The sequence below is a fragment of the Oncorhynchus mykiss genome, chromosome 15, assembly GCF_013265735.2.
Source record: "Oncorhynchus mykiss isolate Arlee chromosome 15, USDA_OmykA_1.1, whole genome shotgun sequence".
Taxonomy (NCBI): domain Eukaryota; kingdom Metazoa; phylum Chordata; class Actinopteri; order Salmoniformes; family Salmonidae; genus Oncorhynchus; species Oncorhynchus mykiss.
The window spans coordinates 10,076,750-10,099,099 of record NC_048579.1 but is presented as its reverse complement, the minus strand read 5'-3'; the positions used below and the strand labels follow the sequence as shown (position 1 = coordinate 10,099,099).

The window sequence follows — 22,350 nt, the reverse complement described above, 5'->3', positions numbered from 1 at the left end:
CAGCCCTACTACAACCAGCCCTACTACAACCAGCCCTACTACAACCAGCCCTACTACAGCCAGCCCTAATATAACCAGCCCTACTACAACCAGCTAGCCCTGCTACAACCAGCCCTACTACAACCAGCCCTGCTACAACCAGCCCTACTACAACCAGCCCTACTACAGATAGCCCTGCTACAACAAGTCCTACTACAACCAGCCCTACTAAAGCTAGCCCTGCTACAACCAGCCATACTACAACCAGCCCTACTAGAACCAGCCCTACTACAGATAGCCCTGCTACAACAAGTCCTACTACAACCAGCCCTACTAAAGCTAGCCCTGCTACAACCAGCCCTACTACAACCAGCCCTACTACAACCAGCACTACTACAACCAGCCCTACTACAGCCAGCCCTACTACAACCGCCCCTACTACAACCAGCCCTACTACAACCAGCCCTACTACAGTCAGCCCTACTACAGCTAGCCCTGCTACAGCTAGCCCTGCTACAACCAGCCCTACAACAAACAGCCCTACTACAACCAGCCCTACTACAACCAGCCCTACTACAACCAGCCCTACCACAGCCAGCCCTAATACAACCAGCCCTACTACAGCCAGCCCTACTACAGCTAGCCCTGCTACAACCAGCCCTACAACAAACAGCCCTACTACAGCTAGCCCTGCTACAACCAGCCCTAATACAACCAGCCCTACTACAACCTGCCCTGCTACAACCAGCCCTAATACAACCAGCCCTAATACAACCAGCTCTACTACAACCAGCCCTAATACAACCAGCCCTACTACAACCAGCCTTACTACAACCAGCCCTACTACAACCAGCCTTGCTACAGCCAGCCCTACAACAACCAGCCCTACTACAACCAGCCATGCTACAGCCAGCCCTACTACAGCCAGCCCTACTACAGCTAGCCCTACTACAACCAACCCTACTACAACCAGCCCTAATACAACCAGCCCTGCTACAACCAGACCTACTACAATCAGCCTTACAACAAGCAGCCCTGCTACAACCAGCCCTACTACAGCCAGCTCAGCGGTTTGTGGTGTATTGCCAACTCCACGTTGCGTCGTGCCTAAGAACAGCCCTTAGCCGTTGTATATTGGCCATATACCACGCCCCCTCAGGAGTCATTGCTTAATTATATTATACCTATATTTTATTATATGTGTCATAAAACCCAGGGATAATAAAGTGTCAAAGCAATAACCCAGACCAGTGGGAGTTATATCTTCACTACGACCGGTGTGTTTGCACATCAGCAGTTAGTGGTAGGGGGGTGCGAATCTAAGAGGTCCTGTCTTCACAGGAAACCCCAGGCCTGCTGATTGTAGAGTCTTCCCACTGATGTTTTTTCAGCGTCAAACTGATGTCAGTTCTCCACCCTAAATGAATGTCTTATTAAATGCCTGCAACAGACCACAGGTGGTCGTCTCCATATCACCGCAAGTAAAACAAACACACACACACACACCCACACACACACACACACACAGACTCCAAACACACACTGTGATAGCAACACAGACTTCAAACACACACTGTGATAGCAACACAGACTCCAAACACACACCATGTTGGACACTGTCTTGGACACACACAAAGTTAGCACTGTCAGGACTCTGCAGGAGGGCTGAATTAACTATCTGCTTTGATAGAACAGAAGCAGTGTGTGTGTGTGTGTTTGTGGGAAACGCTGTTTTCTCTCTCTCTCTCTCTCTCTCTCTCTCTCTCTCTCTCTCTCTCTCTCTCTCTCTGAAAATGTAACTTCCTGTTGTGAGGACGTAAGGACGACGGTCCTACGTTAAAAGGGCTCGGATAATAACCTAACAAAATTAGCATCGTGTTCAATGTGACGCTCGACACGCTGAAATAATTAATTTCGACTATACCAGCCAGAATATAGCATGAGCTTAAAAGTATGGCAACTTGGTATGAACTTTGAACTTATTCACTAAAGAAGCGATAACCTCTCCGCCCGCTAAATGTGGGCTAGGAGAGGACGGACAGAGTATCCATCAGACCACGCTCCAGTTCACCACTAGACATTCTTCAGAGGACAAGAGATCCATGCTGGACCATCCGGCCCTCCATCTACGAACAACCGTTCGAAGTGCATCTCAGAGTAAATATTTATTGCATTTTCCTTTTTCAAATGGGTGGTAATTTAGAATGCATAAGATACTGTATTTACGATAGCATAGCTGTCTACGGCCCGATAGAGACACAAAACCTTTTCGCTCCTCAGTCTTCCCGCTCTTTCACTCAACCCCAGCCCCCTTTCTTTATGTAACCAGCCGCCATATCTGCTGACATCATTTGTAATCAAGGTATGTTTCATTCTGTGTATATGTAATTCTGTGATTATTCAGGTATTTAGTAAATAAATAATTAAACCAAATTTTGTATTGCTGATTTAACTTGTTAGCCAGGGTTCGTGAAGATAACCAATCATTTGTCAAATGAGACTAAATTAGGTGACAATTAAATTTTGACTGCTATTGAGGTAAAGATTACCAGGTTTTTAAGAGTTTATTCGGAAGATAACAGCTCTATAAACATTATTTTGTGGTGCCCGACTTTCTAGTTAATTAAATTTACCTGATTAGCTTAATCAGGTAATATTAATTACAGAGAAATTATTTAATAGAATAGCATGTCATATCACTTAATCCGGCATAGCCAAAGACACAACACTATGTCTGTACATAGTCAAAGCTTTCCTTAAGTTTGGGTCAGTCACAGTGGACAGGTATTCTGCCACTGTCTACTCTTTGTTTAGGGCCAAATAGCATTCTAGTTTGCGGCTATTTTGTTAATTCTTTCCAATGTGTAAAGTAATTATATTTTTGTTTTCTCATAATTTGTTTGGGTCTAATTGTATTGCTGTCCTGGGGCTCTGTGGGGTGTGTTTGTGTTTATGAAACACTTCTTTTTAGGTGGTTGTAGAATTGAACATTGAATTGAATTTGAATTTTTGGGATTTTGATAATAATTTGAATTTTTGGGATTTAGATAATTAGCGGGTATCGGCCTAATTCTACTCTGCATGCATTATTTGTTTTACGTTGTTCTGTATGCAAAGTCTCAATTTGGTGTTTGTCCAATTTTGTGAATTCTTGGTTGGTGACCCCAGACCTCACAACCATAAATGGCAATGGGTTCTATAACTGATTAAAGTATTTTTAGCCAGATCCTAATTGGTATGTTGAATTTTATGATCCTTTTGATGGCATAGAAGGCCTTTCTTGCCTTGTCTCTCAGATCGTTGTGGGAGTTACCTGTGGTGCTGATGTTTAGGCTGATCTCTCTCTCTCTCTCTCTCTCTCTCTCTCTCTCTCTCTCTCTCTCTCTCTCTCTCTCTCTCTCTCTCTCTCTCTCTCTCTCTCTCTCTCTCTCTCTCTCTCTCTCTCTCTCTCTCTCTCTCTCTCTCTCTCTCTCTCTCTCTCTCTCTCTCTCTCTCTCTCTCTCTCTCTCTCTCTCTCTCTCTCTCTCTCTCTCTAGCAGGCTCTAGTATCCTGGGGAGAAGAGAACAGACAGATGGCTCATAAAAACATCCCTCTTCCCAGTTTACGCTTTCTGGCCCTGGCCTGCACTAAAATTCCTTTATTGTTGTCATCCTCAGTCTTCGCATTGTGCGTACAAATAGCAGAATAGTCTCCAGGATATATTGATTTGCCTGGGAAGCTTTTACAACTTGTAGTCTATGTCTGGCATAATGGGAGCTACGATAAAACTAGTATGAGCAATACCGCTGATACCGCTGACTTTAAGCCTTTACATGTATTACCACTATGGGTCTGATTACAGTTGGACAGAGACAGAGACAGAGAGAGACAGAGACAGAGAGAGACAGAGACAGAGAGAGACAGAGACAGAGACAGAGAGAGACAGAGACACAGAGACAGGGAGAGACAGATACCGCTGACTTTAAGCCTTTACATGTATTACCACTATGGGTCTGATTACAGTTGGACAGAGACAGAGAGAGAGAGAGAGAGAGAGAGAGATAGAGAGAGAGAGAGAGAGAGAGAGAGAGAAAGAAAAGTAACATATCAACTCCCTAATTTGTTACTTCCTTGTCTCTAATCTCCCCGTGGGCTGTGCTTCACCGGATGCCTGTAGAAATAGTCCCTCCTCAATCTGCTAGAAAACCTAACCCCAAACTTGAAACCCACCCACCACCACACAGGGTTCACATCTTGAAATGAGGTTCAGAGAGCTGCATCTGTTCAATTCCCACCACACAGGAATTCCCACCTCTGGGAAGAGGCCTGAATTGGTATTCCCAAGATAATGGGATAGTAGTAGTACATTTGTGACAGAGTTCAGGCAGCTGCAGCCGGAAGTGTCTGTGTGGTGCGAGTGTGTGTGTGTGTGTCTGTGTGTGTGTGTGTGAGTGAGTGTGTGTCTGTGTGGGTGTGAACATACACCCACCAGGGTAGTGACAATGCTAAGATACTGCTGCTGTGTATGAAGATTATATATATATATATATATATATATATATATATATATATATATATATATATATATATATATATACCCATTTAGCAGAAATGTTAGTGATTTAGCTTTTACTGTTTGAAAAAAATAACAGATTGTTTTTTTTTTTTTACTATCTAATCATGGCATGGGGTTGTTTATGCAGAAGGCGAGGTCAGTAGAGGTGCATTAAAGCTGGGACTGAGAGACTGAAAAACAGTTTCTATCTCAAGGCCCTCAGACTGTTAAATAGCCATCACTAGCACATTAGAGGCTGCTGCCCTACATACAGCTTTGAAATCACTGACCACTTTAATACATGGATCACTAGTCACTTTAATAATGTTTAAATATCTTGCATTGCTCATCTCATATGTAAACACTGGGGGTGAAACGATTCACAACACTCACGGTTCGGTACGGTTTCGATACATCGACAAAATAAATGCCTGAGAAATATGTCATTTGTGTTTCCATTTTCCATTTATTATAATAGGTAACAGGGGTCGCTTGACTTCCCAGGAGCATATGGAAACAAAGGGACAACAAAGAACAGCAGTGCCTGTCTTATTACAGGAAATAAAATAGTCATTTAAAACAGAACTTCAACCAGAGTGTGTAGACCAGCAGCATATATCAACATTAAGTCACATAGCAGCCCCTTAAACAAAATAGGACCACTTGACACTGGTTACTTGATAAAAAAATAAAAACATTTTTATCCGATTTTCAAGTTTTGCTTTAAGAAGATTAGTCTATCCACATGATCTGCAGTGAGCGCTGATGGGCTTGCTGTGACAATGTCAGCCGCTGTAGAGAATACCCTCTCGCTAGGGACAGAGGTCCCAGGCACAGCCAGGTAGCTGTAGAGAATACCCTCTCACTGGGGACAGAGGTCCCAGGCTCAGCCAGGTGGCTGTAGAGAATACCCTCTCACTAGGGAGAGGTCCCAGGCACAGCCAGGTAGCTATAGAGAATACCCTCTCACTAGGGACAGAGGTCCCAGGCACAGCCAGGTAGCTGTAGAGAATACCCTCTCACTGGGGACAGAGGTCCCAGGCACAGCCAGGTAGCTGTAGAGAATACCCTCTCACTAGGGACAGAGGTCCCAGACACAGCCAGGTAGCACCTTGCTAACACAACTCACCACTAGAACTGTTCCTCTGGAGACACAACTCACTACTATAACTGTTCCTCTGGAGATACAAAACACCACTATAACTGTTCCTCTGTCTGGAGATACAACTCACCACTAGAACTGTTCCACTGGAGATACAACTCACCACTATGACTGTTCCTCTGTCTGGAGATACAACTGACCACTATAACTGTTCCTCTGTCTGGAGATACAACTCACCACTATAACTGTTCCTCTGTCTGGAGATACAACTCACCACTATAACTGTTCCTCTGTCTGGAGATACAACACACCACTATAACTGTTCCTCTGTCTGGAGATACAACTCACCACTATAACTGTTCCTCTGGAGATACAACTCACCACTATAACTGTTCCACTGGAGATACAACTCACCACTATGACTGTTCCTCTGTCTGGAGATACAACTCACCACTATAACTGTTCCTCTGTCAGATGAACAGATACAACTCACCACTATAACTGTTCCTCTGGAGATACAACTCACCACTAGAACTGTTCCTCTGGGGATACAACTCACCACTATAACTGTTCCTCTGTCTGGAGAAACAACTCACCACTATAACTGTTCCTCTGGAGATACAACACACCACTATAACTGTTCCTCTGTCTGGAGATACAACTCAACACTATAACTGTTCCTCTGTCTGGAGATACAACTCACCACTATAACTGTTCCTCTGTCTGGAGATACAACTCACCACTATAACTGTTCCTCTGTCTGGAGATACAACTCACCACTATAACTGTTCCTCTGGAGATACAACTCACCACTATAACTGTTCCTCTGTCTGGAGATACAACTCACCACTATAACTGTTCCTCTGTCTGGAGATACAACTCACCACTAGAACTGTTCCTCTGGAGATACAACTCACCACTATAACTGTTCCTCTGTCTGGAGATTCAACTCACCACTATAACTGTTCCTCTGTCTGGAGATACAACTCACCACTATAACTGTTCCTCTGGAGATACAACTCACCACTATAATTGTTCCTCTGTCTGGAGATACAACTCACCACTATAACTGTTCCTCTGTCTGGAGATACAACTCACCACTAGAACTGTTCCTCTGGAGATACAACTCACCACTAGAACTGTTCCTCTGTCTGGAGATACAACTCAGCGCTATAACTGTTCCACTGGAGATACAACTCACCACTATAACTGTTCCTCTGTCTGGAGATACAACTCACCACTATAACTGTTCCTCTGGAGATACAACTCACCACTATAACTGTTCCTCTGTCAGATGAACAGATACAACTCACCACTATAACTGTTCCACTGGAGACACAACTCACCACTATAACTGTTCCACTGGAGATACAACTCACCACTATAACTGTTCCTCTGGAGATACAACTCACCACTAGAACTGTTCCTCTGGAGATTACAACTCACCACTAGAACTGTTCCTCTGGAGATTACAACTCACCACTAGAACTGTTCCTCTGTCTGGAGATACAACTCACCACTATAACTGTTCCTCTGGAGATACAACTCACCACTATAACTGTTCCTCTGTCTGGAGATACAACTCACCGCTATAACTCTTACTCTGTCTGGAGATACAACTCACCACTATAACTGTTCCTCTGGAGATACAACTCACCACTATAACTGTTCCTCTGGAGATACAACTCACCACTATAACTGTTCCTCTGTCTGGAGATACAACTGACCACTATAACTGTTCCTCTGTCTGGAGATACAACTCACCACTAGAACTGTTCCTCTGTCTGGAGATACAACTCACCACTAGAACTGTTCCTCTGTCTGGAGATACAACTCACCACTATAACTGTTCCTCTGTCTGGAGATACAACTCACCACTATAACTGTTCCTCTGTCTGGAGATACAACTCACCACTATAACTGTTCCTCTGTCTGGAGATACAACTCACCACTATAACTGTTCCTCTGGAGATACAACTCACCACTATAACTGTTCCTCTATCTGGAGATACAACTCACCACTATAACTGTTCCTCTGTCAGATGAACAGATACAACTCACCACTATAACTGTTCCTCTGGAGATACAACTCACCACTAGAACTGTTCCTCTGGGGATACAACTCACCACTATAACTGTTCCTCTGTCTGGAGAAACAACTCACCACTAGAACTGTTCCTCTGGAGATACAACACACCACTATAACTGTTCCTCTGTCTGGAGATACAACTCAACACTATAACTGTTCCTCTCTCTGGAGATACAACTCACCACTATAACTGTTCCTCTGGAGATACAACTCACCACTATAACTGTTCCTCTGTCTGGAGATACAACTCACCACTAGAACTGTTCTTCTGTCTGGAGATACAACTCACCACAATAACTGTTCCTCTGTCTGGAGATACAACTCACCACTAGAACTGTTCCTCTGTCTGGAGATACAACTCACCACTATAACTGTTCCTCTGGAGATACAATTCACCACTATAACTGTTCCTCTGGAGATACAACTCACCACTATAACTGTTCCTCTGTCTGGAGATACAACTCACCACTATAACTGTTCCTCTGTCTGGAGATACAACTCACCACTATAACTGTTCCTCTGTCTGGAGATACAACTCACCACTATAACTGTTCCTCTGGAGATACAACTCACCACTATAACTGTTCCTCTGTCTGGAGATACAACTCACCACTAGAACTGTTCCTCTGTCTGGAGATACAACTCACCACTATAACTGTTCCTCTGGAGATACAATTCACCACTATAACTGTTCCTCTGGAGATACAACTCACCACTATAACTGTTCCTCTGTCTGGAGATACAACTCACCACTATAACTGTTCCTCTGTCTGGAGATACAACTCACCACTATAACTGTTCCTCTGTCTGGAGATACAACTCACCACTATAACTGTTCCTCTGGAGATACAACTCACCACTATAACTGTTCCTCTGTCTGGAGATACAACTCACCACTATAACTGTTCCTCTGTCTGGAGATACAACTCACCACTAGAACTGTTCCTCTGGAGATACAACTCACCACTATAACTGTTCCTCTGTCTGGAGATACAACTCACCACTATAACTGTTCCTCTGTCTGGAGATACAACTCACCACTATAACTGTTCCTCTGTCTGGAGATACAACTCACCACTATAACTGTTCCTCTGTCTGGAGATACAACTCACCACTAGAACTGTTCCTCTGGAGATACAACTCACCACTATAACTGTTCCTCTGTCTGGAGATACAACTCACCACTATAACTTTTCCTCTGCTCTAGCCATTTGGTTTGCCTCCCTGTTGGGCTGTCTATCGCTGTCAACATGTTCTCTGCTGTCAGTCCGTGCTTCTTCTTGATCTCTGTCTCTTTATGTCTTACACGTTATAAAAGCCAAGCTAAGGACTTAAGCTATATATCAAACTAGTACCTGTCATATATTTTTATTTTATTTTAAATGTAAAGTATTTAATTATTAGTAACCCCTCCACCAGGACAAATATCTTCTGTTGTTTTCTAGCTTTTTTGCTTTTTAGTTTTTTTTGCTGCATATATACATATATACATTTACATATACAAATATACATTTCACATACATGGTACTTTTATATAAAGCAGTCACCTAACAATAGTACATTACCAAATGTAAGCTTTTTAGTCCCGCCCCTCAGCCACTCTCAGCCCATCCCACCTATCACCATAGACCTCAGCTCTTTAATCCCTCCCCTCAGCCACTCTCAGCCCATCCCACCTATCACCATAGACCTCAGCTCTTTAATCCCAACCCTCAGCCACTCTCAGCCCATCCCACCTATCACCATAGACCTCAGCTCTTTAATCCCGCCCCTCAGCCACTCTCAGCCCATCCCACCTATCACCATAGACCTCAGCTCTTTAGTCCCGCCCCCTCAGCCATTCTCAGACCATCCCACCTATCACCATAGACCACCCACGTTCTGTCATGTTTTACAACATGTTTTTATCTTTCTAATCGTATTATATCCACAGATTGTGAGCTAAAGACGAACACCTTTCCTGTGATTATTATTGTATTATTTAGTGACTGACTATGGCTTTCCAAATCGCCCAACACTGCTATTTGTAAGGTTAATATTAATTGCATGTTATGGTGACCAGAAACCAGCTACATAGGGGTAATACCAGAATAAATGATCTATTGATTCTGTCTCTACAGAGCTGAGATTGTTGTATGCCCCAGATATATATATTCTGATGGTGGCAAGAATTTTCTATAAGAATTTAAATTGAAACTGAAACTGAAACTTGTTGAATCAAGTGTAGTTTTTTTCACATCAAAAATCTCATCCCATTTATTTTGCAACCTTATTGGCGCAGCTGTCAACATTTTTGTCCTCAGATGAAAACTGGTACATTTTTCTATTTATGCCAGTACCTTTCATATGTGTTATCATATTTATTTTTTATTTTACCTTTATTTAACTAGGCAAGTCAGTTAAATTCTTATTTTCAATGACGGACTAGGAACAGTGGGTTAACTGCCTGTTCAGGGGCAGAACGACAGATTCGTACCTTGTCAGCTCGGGGGTTTGAACTTGAACTTGCAACTTTGCGGTTACTCTAACCACTAGGCTACCCTGCCGCACCATATGTTAAGTGTTCATTATTATTACAGGGCTCCAGACAAATAAATGTCCCCCTGTCACATTCTGACCTTCATTTCCTTTGTTTTGTCTTTATTTAGTATGGTCAGGGCATGAGTTGGGGTGGGTAGTCTATGTGTGTTTTTCTATGTTGGGGTTTTGAGTTCAGCCTAGTATGGTTCTCAATCAGAGGCAGGTGTCGTTAGTTGTCTCTGATTGAGAATCATACTTAGGCAGCCTGGGTTTCACTTTTGAGTTGTGGGTGTTTGTTTCCGTGTGAGTGTTTTGGCCACACGGTACTGTTTCGGTTTTCGTTTTTGTTCACATGGTTTATTGTTTTGTATTGCAGTGTTCAGTTCGTTTCTATTAAAAATCATCACGAACACTTACCACGCTGCTCTTTGGTCCGATCCTTCTTCCACCTCTGAATGCCGTTACAACCCCACTGCCACCACTATCTTCTACTGTAATCATCTTATAAAGTCATTCATAGTGTTAGAAATAGACTACTGAGGTATTCAAGGAATAAGTAGTTTGATCTAACACGTCCAAGCAGGAATAAATGATTCAAGATATGTTGATGTGCAGCCTAATCCAGTGATTGACATTAATTTTGGGTTGATATTTAGATTACAGTGTGACTATATGTGACTTGTTTCAGGAAACTAGGCAAATGGCACATGTGGAGAGGTATTTGAACGTAAACCCTTATTTTTTTATATCAATCATAATTTTTGGGGTCAGAAATGCCTTCTGGAACATTTGAAATTTCATGTGCCTTAATTAATAACAAGCTTGCATGTCATCTGTAAATACGATGAAGCATTTTAAATTACCTGCCTAGTTGGTTTAGCCAGGGAAAAAGACCGGAAACTTCCCTCTAGCTATGATTAGCTGAGATAATGGTTGGGTTGGACATGCTGAGAGATGAGTTTGGATTGGTCTGCCATGTAGCATGCGTCTGTCTTAAACATGAGCTGCTCAGTATGTGTAGGTAATCTCTTCTAACGCTGCTTTTTTTAAAAGAAATCACGTAGTAGAACTGCAAAAGTGTTGCTAATGCTCTCCACTTTCTGGAGGATAATCGTGCCATGCTGATTCTCTCTGACTCTGAAAATGAATCAGACGATGAGAAAATTCTAGATTTAGGTAATAACATTTTCATTAAACCAGACATTGTAGTTTTCTGATGACAGCGATGGGGGGAGAAATGGCGATCAACAGTGTTCTTGTCACGGAAGAATTTGACCAAGTTTTGAAATCAGTGGAATACCCAGTGGAAGCAGAGTATGATAGCTAAGAATATGGAGAAAATTCTGCCGTTTGATTTCAAATATGCGTAGGGAGTCGAAAAGAGAACACAGAAGGATGTTGTATAAAACACCTGTCTCTGGATGACATCTTCAAACTAAGGGCAAACATGGCATCCGTGACAGAGAGGGAGAAGCGTTCATCTATGTACATGGGTAAGAGTCTAGCTATCTACATTTTTAGTTCTATTACATTTCTAATTTTTTCAGAAACTCATTTTCATTGCAGGGTACTTTTGCTAGCTAGCTAACGTCAGCTGGCTCGCTAGCTAGCTAACGTTACGTGTATGATCTGTGTAGTAATATTATTAATATCTCAGAAAGCCATTTACATTGCTAGTTATAGCCTAATGTTAGCTAGCTAGCTAACATTGAACCTAGTTGGTTAGCTTTAGCTTCATGCATGCATGGTGATAACATTATGAGTTGGGATGGTTCATTGTTTAGCTAGCTAGCTACATGTAAAAACAAAAATAGACTCCACCATGCAAGTAACCATTTCACAGTACCGTTTACACCTTCTCTATCCTGTGCATGTAACAAATACACTTTCATTTTATTTGATATAGTGTGTGCTTATCAGAGACGGTAATGGGAAGAACAGCATGACCTGCACCAAAGTCAAATTAGGATATAAAGTTAGGCCAACGAGACAGTGTCCAAGTTCAAAACTTCTCAGAATGCCCTGCTTTTCTTTCGTCATACTCACAAACTGAAGCAATTTTCTGTAATTAGCCCGCCATTAACTTGTAAATAATTATCTTGTTGTGAGTTTATTTTCCTGTAATAATGAATACAAATGAGCTAAAGTTAAGATGTTGTCAGCTATTATATGGTAACTATTTGAACTGGCTAGCCAGCTAACTTGACGTTAGCTAGCCAGCCAACAAGCTTAAAACAATTTTTATTTATTTTATTTAAGATATTTTTTTTGTACGATTTTTGCGCAATATCTCTGTTATACTAATCTGTAACGAGCCTTTGGCTGATCAGTGGGCAACGGCCGGCCCCCCTACCAAAATGGACCAGACCGTTTTTCTGAAAAGCAAAGAAAGCCTGCTGCTGTGATGATCGAGCCACTCTCTAGCCACTCTCCTCTCCCCGTTGTGCTAGAGTGTTCTGATCATATAACATTTCAAAATACAATTAAGGGAAAAACAGCTTTGGGAGATTCTTCCCTTTGTCCCTGTCGAAGAGAGGAGGGTCTCAGCTTTCTGTTGGTATAATTTGTATTTTTCAACTCTCAACAGAAACTATTTTACAACCAGGATATTTTATGTGGCTTTGAGATATAGAGTGGGGGCGCGTGAGAAATGCACACCGGTCTTTGTCAGGGCATAGGCCTATAGGTCTTAAGGGTCGTATCCTACAACTGCATGTTTTTTAGACCATTAAAGGACCTAGATGTAATTTCAGAAAATGTCCTTAATATAGCTACAGTAATAGTGTAATGATAGTGTTTCACAACATTCTTTCCCAGATTTGTTATTGGTCCCACACAAAATTGCATTTTAATAGTCCAGCGTTCTTATTGGTCAACAAAACACTGGTTGTCTCTTGTTGTCGAATTGACTGTGGCCAGCAAATCTCTTGTTGCCAATACAACAAATTTGACAACAAGAGATTTGTTGGCTGCAGTCAATTTGACAACAAGAGAAGCAGTGGGCATTATATTTAGAGTTAGCTAGTTAATGTGTTTTGTATTTACACTTCATCAGGTGTTAAACCACAAAGTAACTAGCCTATGATATTAGTTAGTGTACATAAAGATGTATGTAATTAATACATTTTAACTGTCAAGTATGTGACCAACTGGCTTTATTTTTAAGTAAAACAATTTGAAATAGTGTTTTTTACATTGGATAAAAGTAGAGACAGAGCTAGAAAAATATATATATAATATATATTATATTATATATATATATTATATATATATAATACACTACAGTTGAGGAACAATGGGAAAGTCATTCTGTTGTGAAAGTTGATAAACTTGTAACCCCACTTTTTGGTACACCTACTGGAGGGCTCCTCTCTGTCTACACCCATTCAGCATTGTTCTTAAACATTAGCCCCACCCATCTCTTTAAGGATTCACGTGAGGCCATGTGCCAAACAGAGTGAGTATGGTAGTGTACTAAACAGAGTGAGTACGGTAGTGTACTAAACAGAGTGAGTACGGTAGTGTACTAAACAGAGTGAGTACGGTAGTGTACTAAACAGAGTGAGTACGGTAGTGTACTAAACAGAGTGAGTACGGTAGTGTACTAAACAGAGTGAGTACGGTAGTGTACTAAACAGAGTGAGTACGGTAGTGTACTAAACAGAGTAAGTAGGGTAGTGTACTAAACAGAGTGAGTATGGTAGTGTACTAAACAGAGTGAGTACTGTAGTGTACTAAACAGAGTGAGTACGGTAGTGTACTAAACAGAGTGAGTACGATAGTGTACTAAACAGAGTGAGTACGGTAGTGTACTAAACAGAGTGAGTACGGTAGTGTACTAAACAGAGTAAGTAGGGTAGTGTACTAAACAGAGTGAGTATGGTAGTGTACTAAACAGAGTGAGTACAGTAGTGTACTAAACAGAGTGAGTACGGTAGTGTACTAAACAGAGTGAGTACTGTAGTGTACTAAACAGAGTGAGTACGGTAGTGTACTAAACAGAGTGAGTACGGTAGTGTACTAAACAGAGTGAGTACGGTAGTGTACTAAACAGAGTGAGTACGGTAGTGTACTAAACAACCAAACATTTCATGACTAAAGGCTGGTTTATCCTACGTCTATTGACATGTCTGGAGACAGTTGTCACGGTGACATCCTGAACATTCTATTGTCATCCGACATCAAACTTGTCATTGTTCTATTGTTCTGCCCCTGAACAAGGCAAGTCAGTTATGAACAAGTTCTTACTTACAATGACATTTATGAAAATACAAGTATCTTACATAATTTAAAAGCATAACCGCTTTGTCAGATTTCAAAAAGGCTTTATGGTGAAAGCATACCATGTGATTATCTGAGGACAGCGCCCCGCATACACCAGCATTAAAAACATTTTTCAAACCAGCAGAGGCATCACAAAAATCAGAAATAGCGATAAAATAAATCACTTATCTTTGAAGATCTTCCTCTGTTGGCAATCCCAAGGGTCCCAGCTACACAACAAATGGTTGTTTTGTTTGATAAAGTCCTTCTTTATATCCCCAAAAAGTCAGTTTAGTTGGCGCGTTTGATTCAGTAATCCACCATTTCCACTTGTTCAACATGCAGACAAAGGAATCCGAAAAGTTACCAACAAACTTCGTCCAAACAAGTCAAACAATGTTTCTAATAAATCCTCCGGTACCCTAATATGTAAATAAACAACAATATTTAACACATCATGTAGTATGCTGTGGTAGCAGAATCAGAATCCTTTAGGTAACATTTATAAATAAGATGTTTTATTCATTTTCATAAGTATGCTTATGTGGGAAAAGTTATTTTTCCCGTTGGGGAGAGGTCAGGCTTGTCTTCTTATGGGAATGTGTCTAACTATTTACATGTCCTCTCTGAGGTTGCCCTGATCTTGATTTAGTATATGGCCTAGGAGGCTCACTGTCTCCGTGAGCTTGTCCAGGAGGGTTTGTATTTGAGATGGCAGTATCTAAAATGACAATTGATATATACACCATTGGATGAGGTAATGTCTTGGTTGTTGTACTAAGAACGAGATAAGAGCTTCGTTTTAGAAGTTTTAGAAGAGCAAACTGAATGATAATTTATAGCCAATGCTGTCTGGCTATGTGTGTCTCTGCTATAAAGGATCTCAGTTGCCATTATGTAAGCACTCTCAGAGAATTCATTTATGACACTGAATTGATCTGAGAGTCACAGGACTATGGTGAAGCTCATATAATTAAAGATGGACTTTATGATAACTCTGACTTGTGGGTGGTTTGCTCTCTCACGATTTGGTAATACAGGAAATCTCCACGACAATGTTCAATATCGGAGATAAATAATGAGATGCACGCCCTCATCCACGCGCGCCACAAGACTACAGTCCAAATGAGAGCCACCTTGAAAAACTACAACTACTAATTCATTTTTCAAAAAACAGGTCTGAACCCCTTTCTAAAGACTAGCGGAAGCCAAAGGAACTGCAATCTGGGAGGATTGTCACACTCTTATGACAATAGACATAGCTTCCCACACTAATGACTATAGACATAGCTTCCCACACTAATGACAATAGACATAGCTTCCCACACTAATGACAATATACATAGCTTCCCACACTCTAATGACAATAGACATAGCTTCCCACACTCTAATGACAATAGACATAGCTTCCCACACTAATGACAATAGACATAGCTTCAAACACTCTAATGACAATAGACATAGCTTCCCACACTAATGACTGTAGACATAGCTTCCCACACTAATGACTGTAGACATAGCTTCCCACACTCTAATGACAATGGCAGAATATGGGGGATTTTTAAACAGAGGTTTTCACTGATCCTTTCAAAGTTGGTCGTATTATATATCAATTGAAAGGTAATTTCATGACCATCAGAACCACTTGTCAAACTAAGTTTAAGATGTATTAAGGTTTCCTATTTAAAGCAACGTATGTACCCTAGAAGTCAATGGGTCCAAATTATTTTGACTTGAACAATCAGAGAAAGCTACCATTGCTGCACACCGCTAACACACATTTTCCACATAGACCTTACATATTTTTTAAACTATGATGAGCCAGACGGCACAAATTTGGGGGTCTGGCTCATTGACTAAAGTGTTATGTGGTATATTGTATCTTCTGATGAGAAATACTAGGGGATTTAAGGGAATGACCCTTAAAGTTCAATGTTATAACTGAGATTTAGAAGTTCAAGGCCAGTCTGCGATAGAAGTGCAGCCTAGATCTGTGTGTGTGTGTGTGTGTGTAACATACCTGAGCACACCCGGGGCACTCGTTACCGTTCTCGCAGGTCCTGCGGCGTGATTGGATGCCGCCTCCGCAGGGCACTGTGCAGCGTTCCCATGCTGACCATGCCGACCAATAGACATGAGGTGGGCAGGGCAGGTGCTCGTTGCAATACCTGAGAAGGACAAAGACCACAGGGGATGGGGATATGTGTGTGTGTGTGTGTGTGTGCGTGTGTGTGTGTGAAGACGAGTATCACACAGAGGCTATAGGAGTGATGGGGGAACTTTACCCAGTAGTATCCCCAAGACAGCCTATCTTTAGAGTGGTTGGCTGTAAATGATGGTCTTTTTGACATGATACACACAAATCATGTCCAATCAATTGAATTTACCACAGGTGGACTCCAATCAAGTTGTAGAAACATCTCAAGGATGATCAATGGAAACAGGATGCACCTGAGCTCATAGCAAAGTTTTGAATACTTATGTAAATAAGGTATATATGTTTTACATTTTTAATACATTCGCAAATAATTCTAAAAACCTGCTTTCGTTTTGTCATTATGGGGTATTGTGTGTACTGTAGATTGATGAGGAAAACAATTAATACAATACATTTTAGTATAACGCTGTAACTCAACAAAATGTGGAAAAAGTCAATATTTTTCCGAAAGGACTGTATACCGATCGATCCCACAAGAAAAAAGAAGACTGACTAATTATAGAGAACTACTGTACAGTCCCAAGATAGACAGGCAAACTGTCAGAACAGACAGACCGATGTTGACTCGTAAACTCCCGTTTGAACAACCACATTTTAACTGAGAGAAATATTCCACTTTTATGTCGCCATCAACAGAGAAATATTCCACTTTTATGTCGACATCAACAGAGAAATATTCCACTTTTATGTCGCCATCAACAGGGAAATATTCCATTTTTATGTCGACATCAACAGAGAAATATTACACTTTTATGTCGCCATCAACAGAGAAATATTACACTTTTATGTCGCCATCAACAGAGAAATATTACACTTTTATGTCGCCATCAACAGAGAAATATTCCACTTTTATGTCGACATCAACAGAGAAATATTCCACTTTTATGTCGCCATCAACAGAGAAATATTCCACTTTTATGTCGCCATCAACAGAGAAATATTCCACTTTTATGTCGCCATCAACAGAGAAATATTACACTTTTATGTCGACATCAACAGAGAAATATTACACTTTTATGTCGACATCAACAGAGAAATATTCCACTTTTATGTCGCCATCAACAGAGAAATATTCCACTTTTATGTCGCCATCAACAGAGAAATATTACACTTTTATGTCGACATCAACAGAGAAATATTCCATTTTTATGTCGACATCAACAGGGAAATATTCCATTTTTATGTCGACATCAACAGAGAAATATTCCATTTTTATGTCGCCATCAACAGAGAAATATTCCATTTTTATGTCGACATCAACAGAGAAATATTCCATTTTTATGTCGCCATCAACAGAGAAATATTACACTTTTATGTCGCCATCAACAGAGAAATATTCCACTTTTATGTCGCCATCAACAGAGAAATATTCCACTTTTATGTCGCCATCAACAGAGAAATATTCCACTTTTATGTCGACATCAACAGAGAAATATTCCACTTTTATGTCGCCATCAACAGAGAAATATTCCATTTTTATGTCGCCATCAACAGAGAAATATTCCACTTTTGTGTTGCCATCAACAGAGAAATATTCCATTTTTATGTCGCTATCAACAGAGAAATATTCCACTTTTATGTCGCCATCAACAGAGAAATATTACACTTTTATGTCGCCATCAACAGAGAAATATTCCATTTTTATGTCGCCATCAACAGAGAAATATTACACTTTTATGTCGCTATCAACAGAGAAATATTACACTTTTATGTCGCCATCAACAGAGAAATATTCCATTTTTATGTCGCTATCAACAGAGAAATATTCCACTTTTATGTCGACATCAACAGAGAAATATTCCACTTTTATGTCGACATCAACAGAGAAATATTCCACTTTTATGTCGACATCAACAGAGAAATATTACACTTTTATGTCGCCATCAACAGAGAAATATTCCACTTTTATGTCGCCATCAACAGAGAAATATTCCACTTTTATGTCGCCATCAACAGAGAAATATTCCACTTTTATGTCGCTATCAACAGAGAAATATTCCACTTTTATGTCGCCATCAACAGAGAAATATTCCACTTTTATGTCGCCATCAACAGAGAAATATTACACTTTTATGTCGCTATCAACAGAGAAATATTCCACTTTTATGTTGCCATCAACAGAGAAATATTCCACTTTTATGTCGACATCAACAGAGAAATATTACACTTTTATGTCGCCATCAACAGAGAAATATTCCACTTTTATGTCGCCATCAACAGAGAAATATTCCACTTTTATGTCGCCATCAACAGAGAAATATTCCACTTTTATGTCGACATCAACAGAGAAATATTACACTTTTATGTCGACATCAACAGAGAAATATTACACTTTTATGTCGCCATCAACAGAGAAATATTACACTTTTGTGTTGCCATCAACAGAGAAATATTCCATTTTTATGTCGCTATCAACAGAGAAATATTCCACTTTTATGTCGCCATCAACAGAGAAATATTACACTTTTATGTCGCCATCAACAGAGAAATATTCCATTTTTATGTCGCCATCAACAGAGAAATATTACACTTTTATGTCGCTATCAACAGAGAAATATTACACTTTTATGTCGTCATCAACAGAGAAATATTCCACTTTTATGTCGACATCAACAGAGAAATATTCCACTTTTATGTCGCCATCAACAGAGAAATATTCAATTTTTATGTCGCCATCAACAGAGAAATATTACACTTTTATGTCGCTATCAACAGAGAAATATTACACTTTTATGTCGCCATCAACAGAGAAATATTCCATTTTTATGTCGCTATCAACAGAGAAATATTCCACTTTTATGTCGACATCAACAGAGAAATATTCCACTTTTATGTCGACATCAACAGAGAAATATTCCACTTTTATGTCGACATCAACAGAGAAATATTACACTTTTATGTCGCCATCAACAGAGAAATATTCCACTTTTATGTCGCCATCAACAGAGAAATATTCCACTTTTATGTCGCCATCAACAGAGAAATATTCCACTTTTATGTCGCTATCAACAGAGAAATATTCCACTTTTATGTCGCCATCAACAGAGAAATATTCCACTTTTATGTCGCCATCAACAGAGAAATATTACACTTTTATGTCGCTATCAACAGAGAAATATTTCACTTTTATGTTGCCATCAACAGAGAAATATTCCACTTTTATGTCGACATCAACAGAGAAATATTACACTTTTATGTCGCCATCAACAGAGAAATATTCCACTTTTATGTCGCCATCAACAGAGAAATATTCCACTTTTATGTCGCCATCAACAGAGAAATATTCCACTTTTATGTCGACATCAACAGAGAAATATTACACTTTTATGTCGACATCAACAGAGAAATATTACACTTTTATGTCGCCATCAACAGAGAAATATTACACTTTTGTATTGCCATCAACAGAGAAATATTCCATTTTTATGTCGCTATCAACAGAGAAATATTCCACTTTTATGTCGCCATCAACAGAGAAATATTACACTTTTATGTCGCCATCAACAGAGAAATATTCCATTTTTATGTCGCCATCAACAGAGAAATATTACACTTTTATGTCGCTATCAACAGAGAAATATTACACTTTTATGTCGTCATCAACAGAGAAATATTCCACTTTTATGTCGACATCAACAGAGAAATATTCCACTTTTATGTCGCCATCAACAGAGAAATATTCAATTTTTATGTCGCCATCAACAGAGAAATATTACACTTTTATGTCGACATCAACAGAGAAATATTACACTTTTATGTCGCCATCAACAGAGAAATATTCCATTTTTATGTCGCCATCAACAGAGAAATATTCCACTTTTATGTCGACATCAACAGAGAAATATTCCACTTTTATGTCGCCATCAACAGAGAAATATTCCATTTTTATGTCGCCATCAACAGAGAAATATTACACTTTTATGTCGCTATCAACAGAGAAATATTACACTTTTATGTCGCCATCAACAGAGAAATATTCCATTTTTATGTCGCCATCAACAGAGAAATATTACACTTTTATGTCGACATCAACAGAGAAATATTCCACTTTTATGTCGACATCAACAGAGAAATATTCCACTTTTATGTCAACATCAACAGAGAAATATTCCACTTTTATGTCGACATCAACAGAGAAATATTACACTTTTATGTCGCCATCAACAGAGAAATGTTCCACTTTTATGTCGACATCAACAGAGAAATATTACACTTTTATGTCGCCATCAACAGAGAAATATTCCACTTTTATGTCGCTATCAACAGAGAAATATTACACTTTTATGTCGTCATCAACAGAGAAATATTCCACTTTTATGTCGCCATCAACAGAGAAATGACACCCTATGAAGGTAGATTTACAATTGAAATCCCAAAGGCTGTGAATGCACCATATGTGTGCTCACAAAGTGTGAACATCCTCGGAGATTGATAAATGAAATCCCAAAGGCTGTGAATGCACCATATGTGTGCTCACACAGTGTGAACAGATTGATAAATGTGCATTTATGAAAGCTATATTTTAATTAGTCTTAATGCATATTCCATATATTTTTTTATCTACCAGCTCTCACAGTCTCATGTCAGAATTAAACATCCATGTTTCTCAAACATCACATTTAGAAGTTGCTCCAAATGTCACATTTCTATGTGTTTTGTCTATGCATTTTGGTTAACTTTCTATTGCCGGATTCAAACTTACAACTTGTCACCCTTTGGAATCAGAGGCTGTCCAAAACATCCTAAAACCAACACCTTCTTGAACCAACACCTTCTTGAAGGTAACAGTGCCCCTAGTGGCCTGTTTCCAAGTCATTTTTTTTATTGATTTTATTTTACCTTTATTTAACTAGGCAAGTCAGTTAAGAACAAATTCTTATTTTCAATGATGGCCTAAGAACAGTGGGTTAACTGCCTGTTCAGGGGCAGAACGACAGATTTGTTGTACCTTGTCAGCTCGGGGATTTGAACTTGTAACCTTTCGGTTACAAGTCCGACACTCTAACCACTAGGCTACCCTGCCCCCCCGAACGTCCTCAGGCATGGATGGACATCGATTACTGACTTGTATTATGGGTGACCTGGCTGACTTGTATTATGGGTGACCTGGCTGACTTGTATTATGGGTGACCTGTCCTTGTCCCATTACGCTCCAGGGGATTCCTTGTGGCGGGCCATGCACATGCACGCTGACCTCGGCCGTCAGTTGTACAGTGTTTCCTCAGACACATTGCTTCCGGGTCAAGGGAGCAGTGCGGTAAGAAGAAATGCGGCTTGGCAGGGTCATTTTCGGAGGACACATAGCTCTCGACCTTCGACCTCTCCTGAGTCCGTACAGGACTTGCAGCGATGGGACAAAAGTATAATTACCAATTGGACATCACAAGTATAAGGGGTAAAAAGTATACTTTTTTTTATAAACACGTCTGTTGGTGAGAAACGTAAGCAATTTAGATAGATATTACAGCGCAATGAAAAGTTGAAATAGAAAAACATTTGTGTGTTACTCTGTTTTCCTACTAAACCATTTACATTAAAGAGCCTGAGATTTGGCTGAGGAAGGGGAGACGGAGAGAGAGAGAGGGAGAGAGGGAGAGAGGGAGAGAGAGAGAGGTGTAGAGAGAGAGCGAGAAAGAGAGAGAGG

At 40.1% G+C, this 22,350-nt stretch overlaps 1 protein-coding gene across 3 annotated transcripts in view; it reads right to left on the bottom strand.

The window, feature by feature from the left end:
- LOC110489566 (semaphorin-5A) overlaps positions 1–22,350 on the bottom strand; it is a 282,353-nt gene that overhangs the window by 54,352 nt on the left and 205,651 nt on the right. For all 3 annotated transcript variants that reach the window (XR_005036038.1, XM_036943684.1, XM_036943683.1), the window contains exon 15: positions 16,509–16,656. Coding sequence is in view for 2 of the 3 variants with exons in the window: in XM_036943684.1 (XP_036799579.1) it covers positions 16,509–16,656 (148 nt within the window). In the remaining variant the exon portion in view is untranslated. The remainder of the gene's footprint in view (positions 1–16,508; positions 16,657–22,350) is intronic.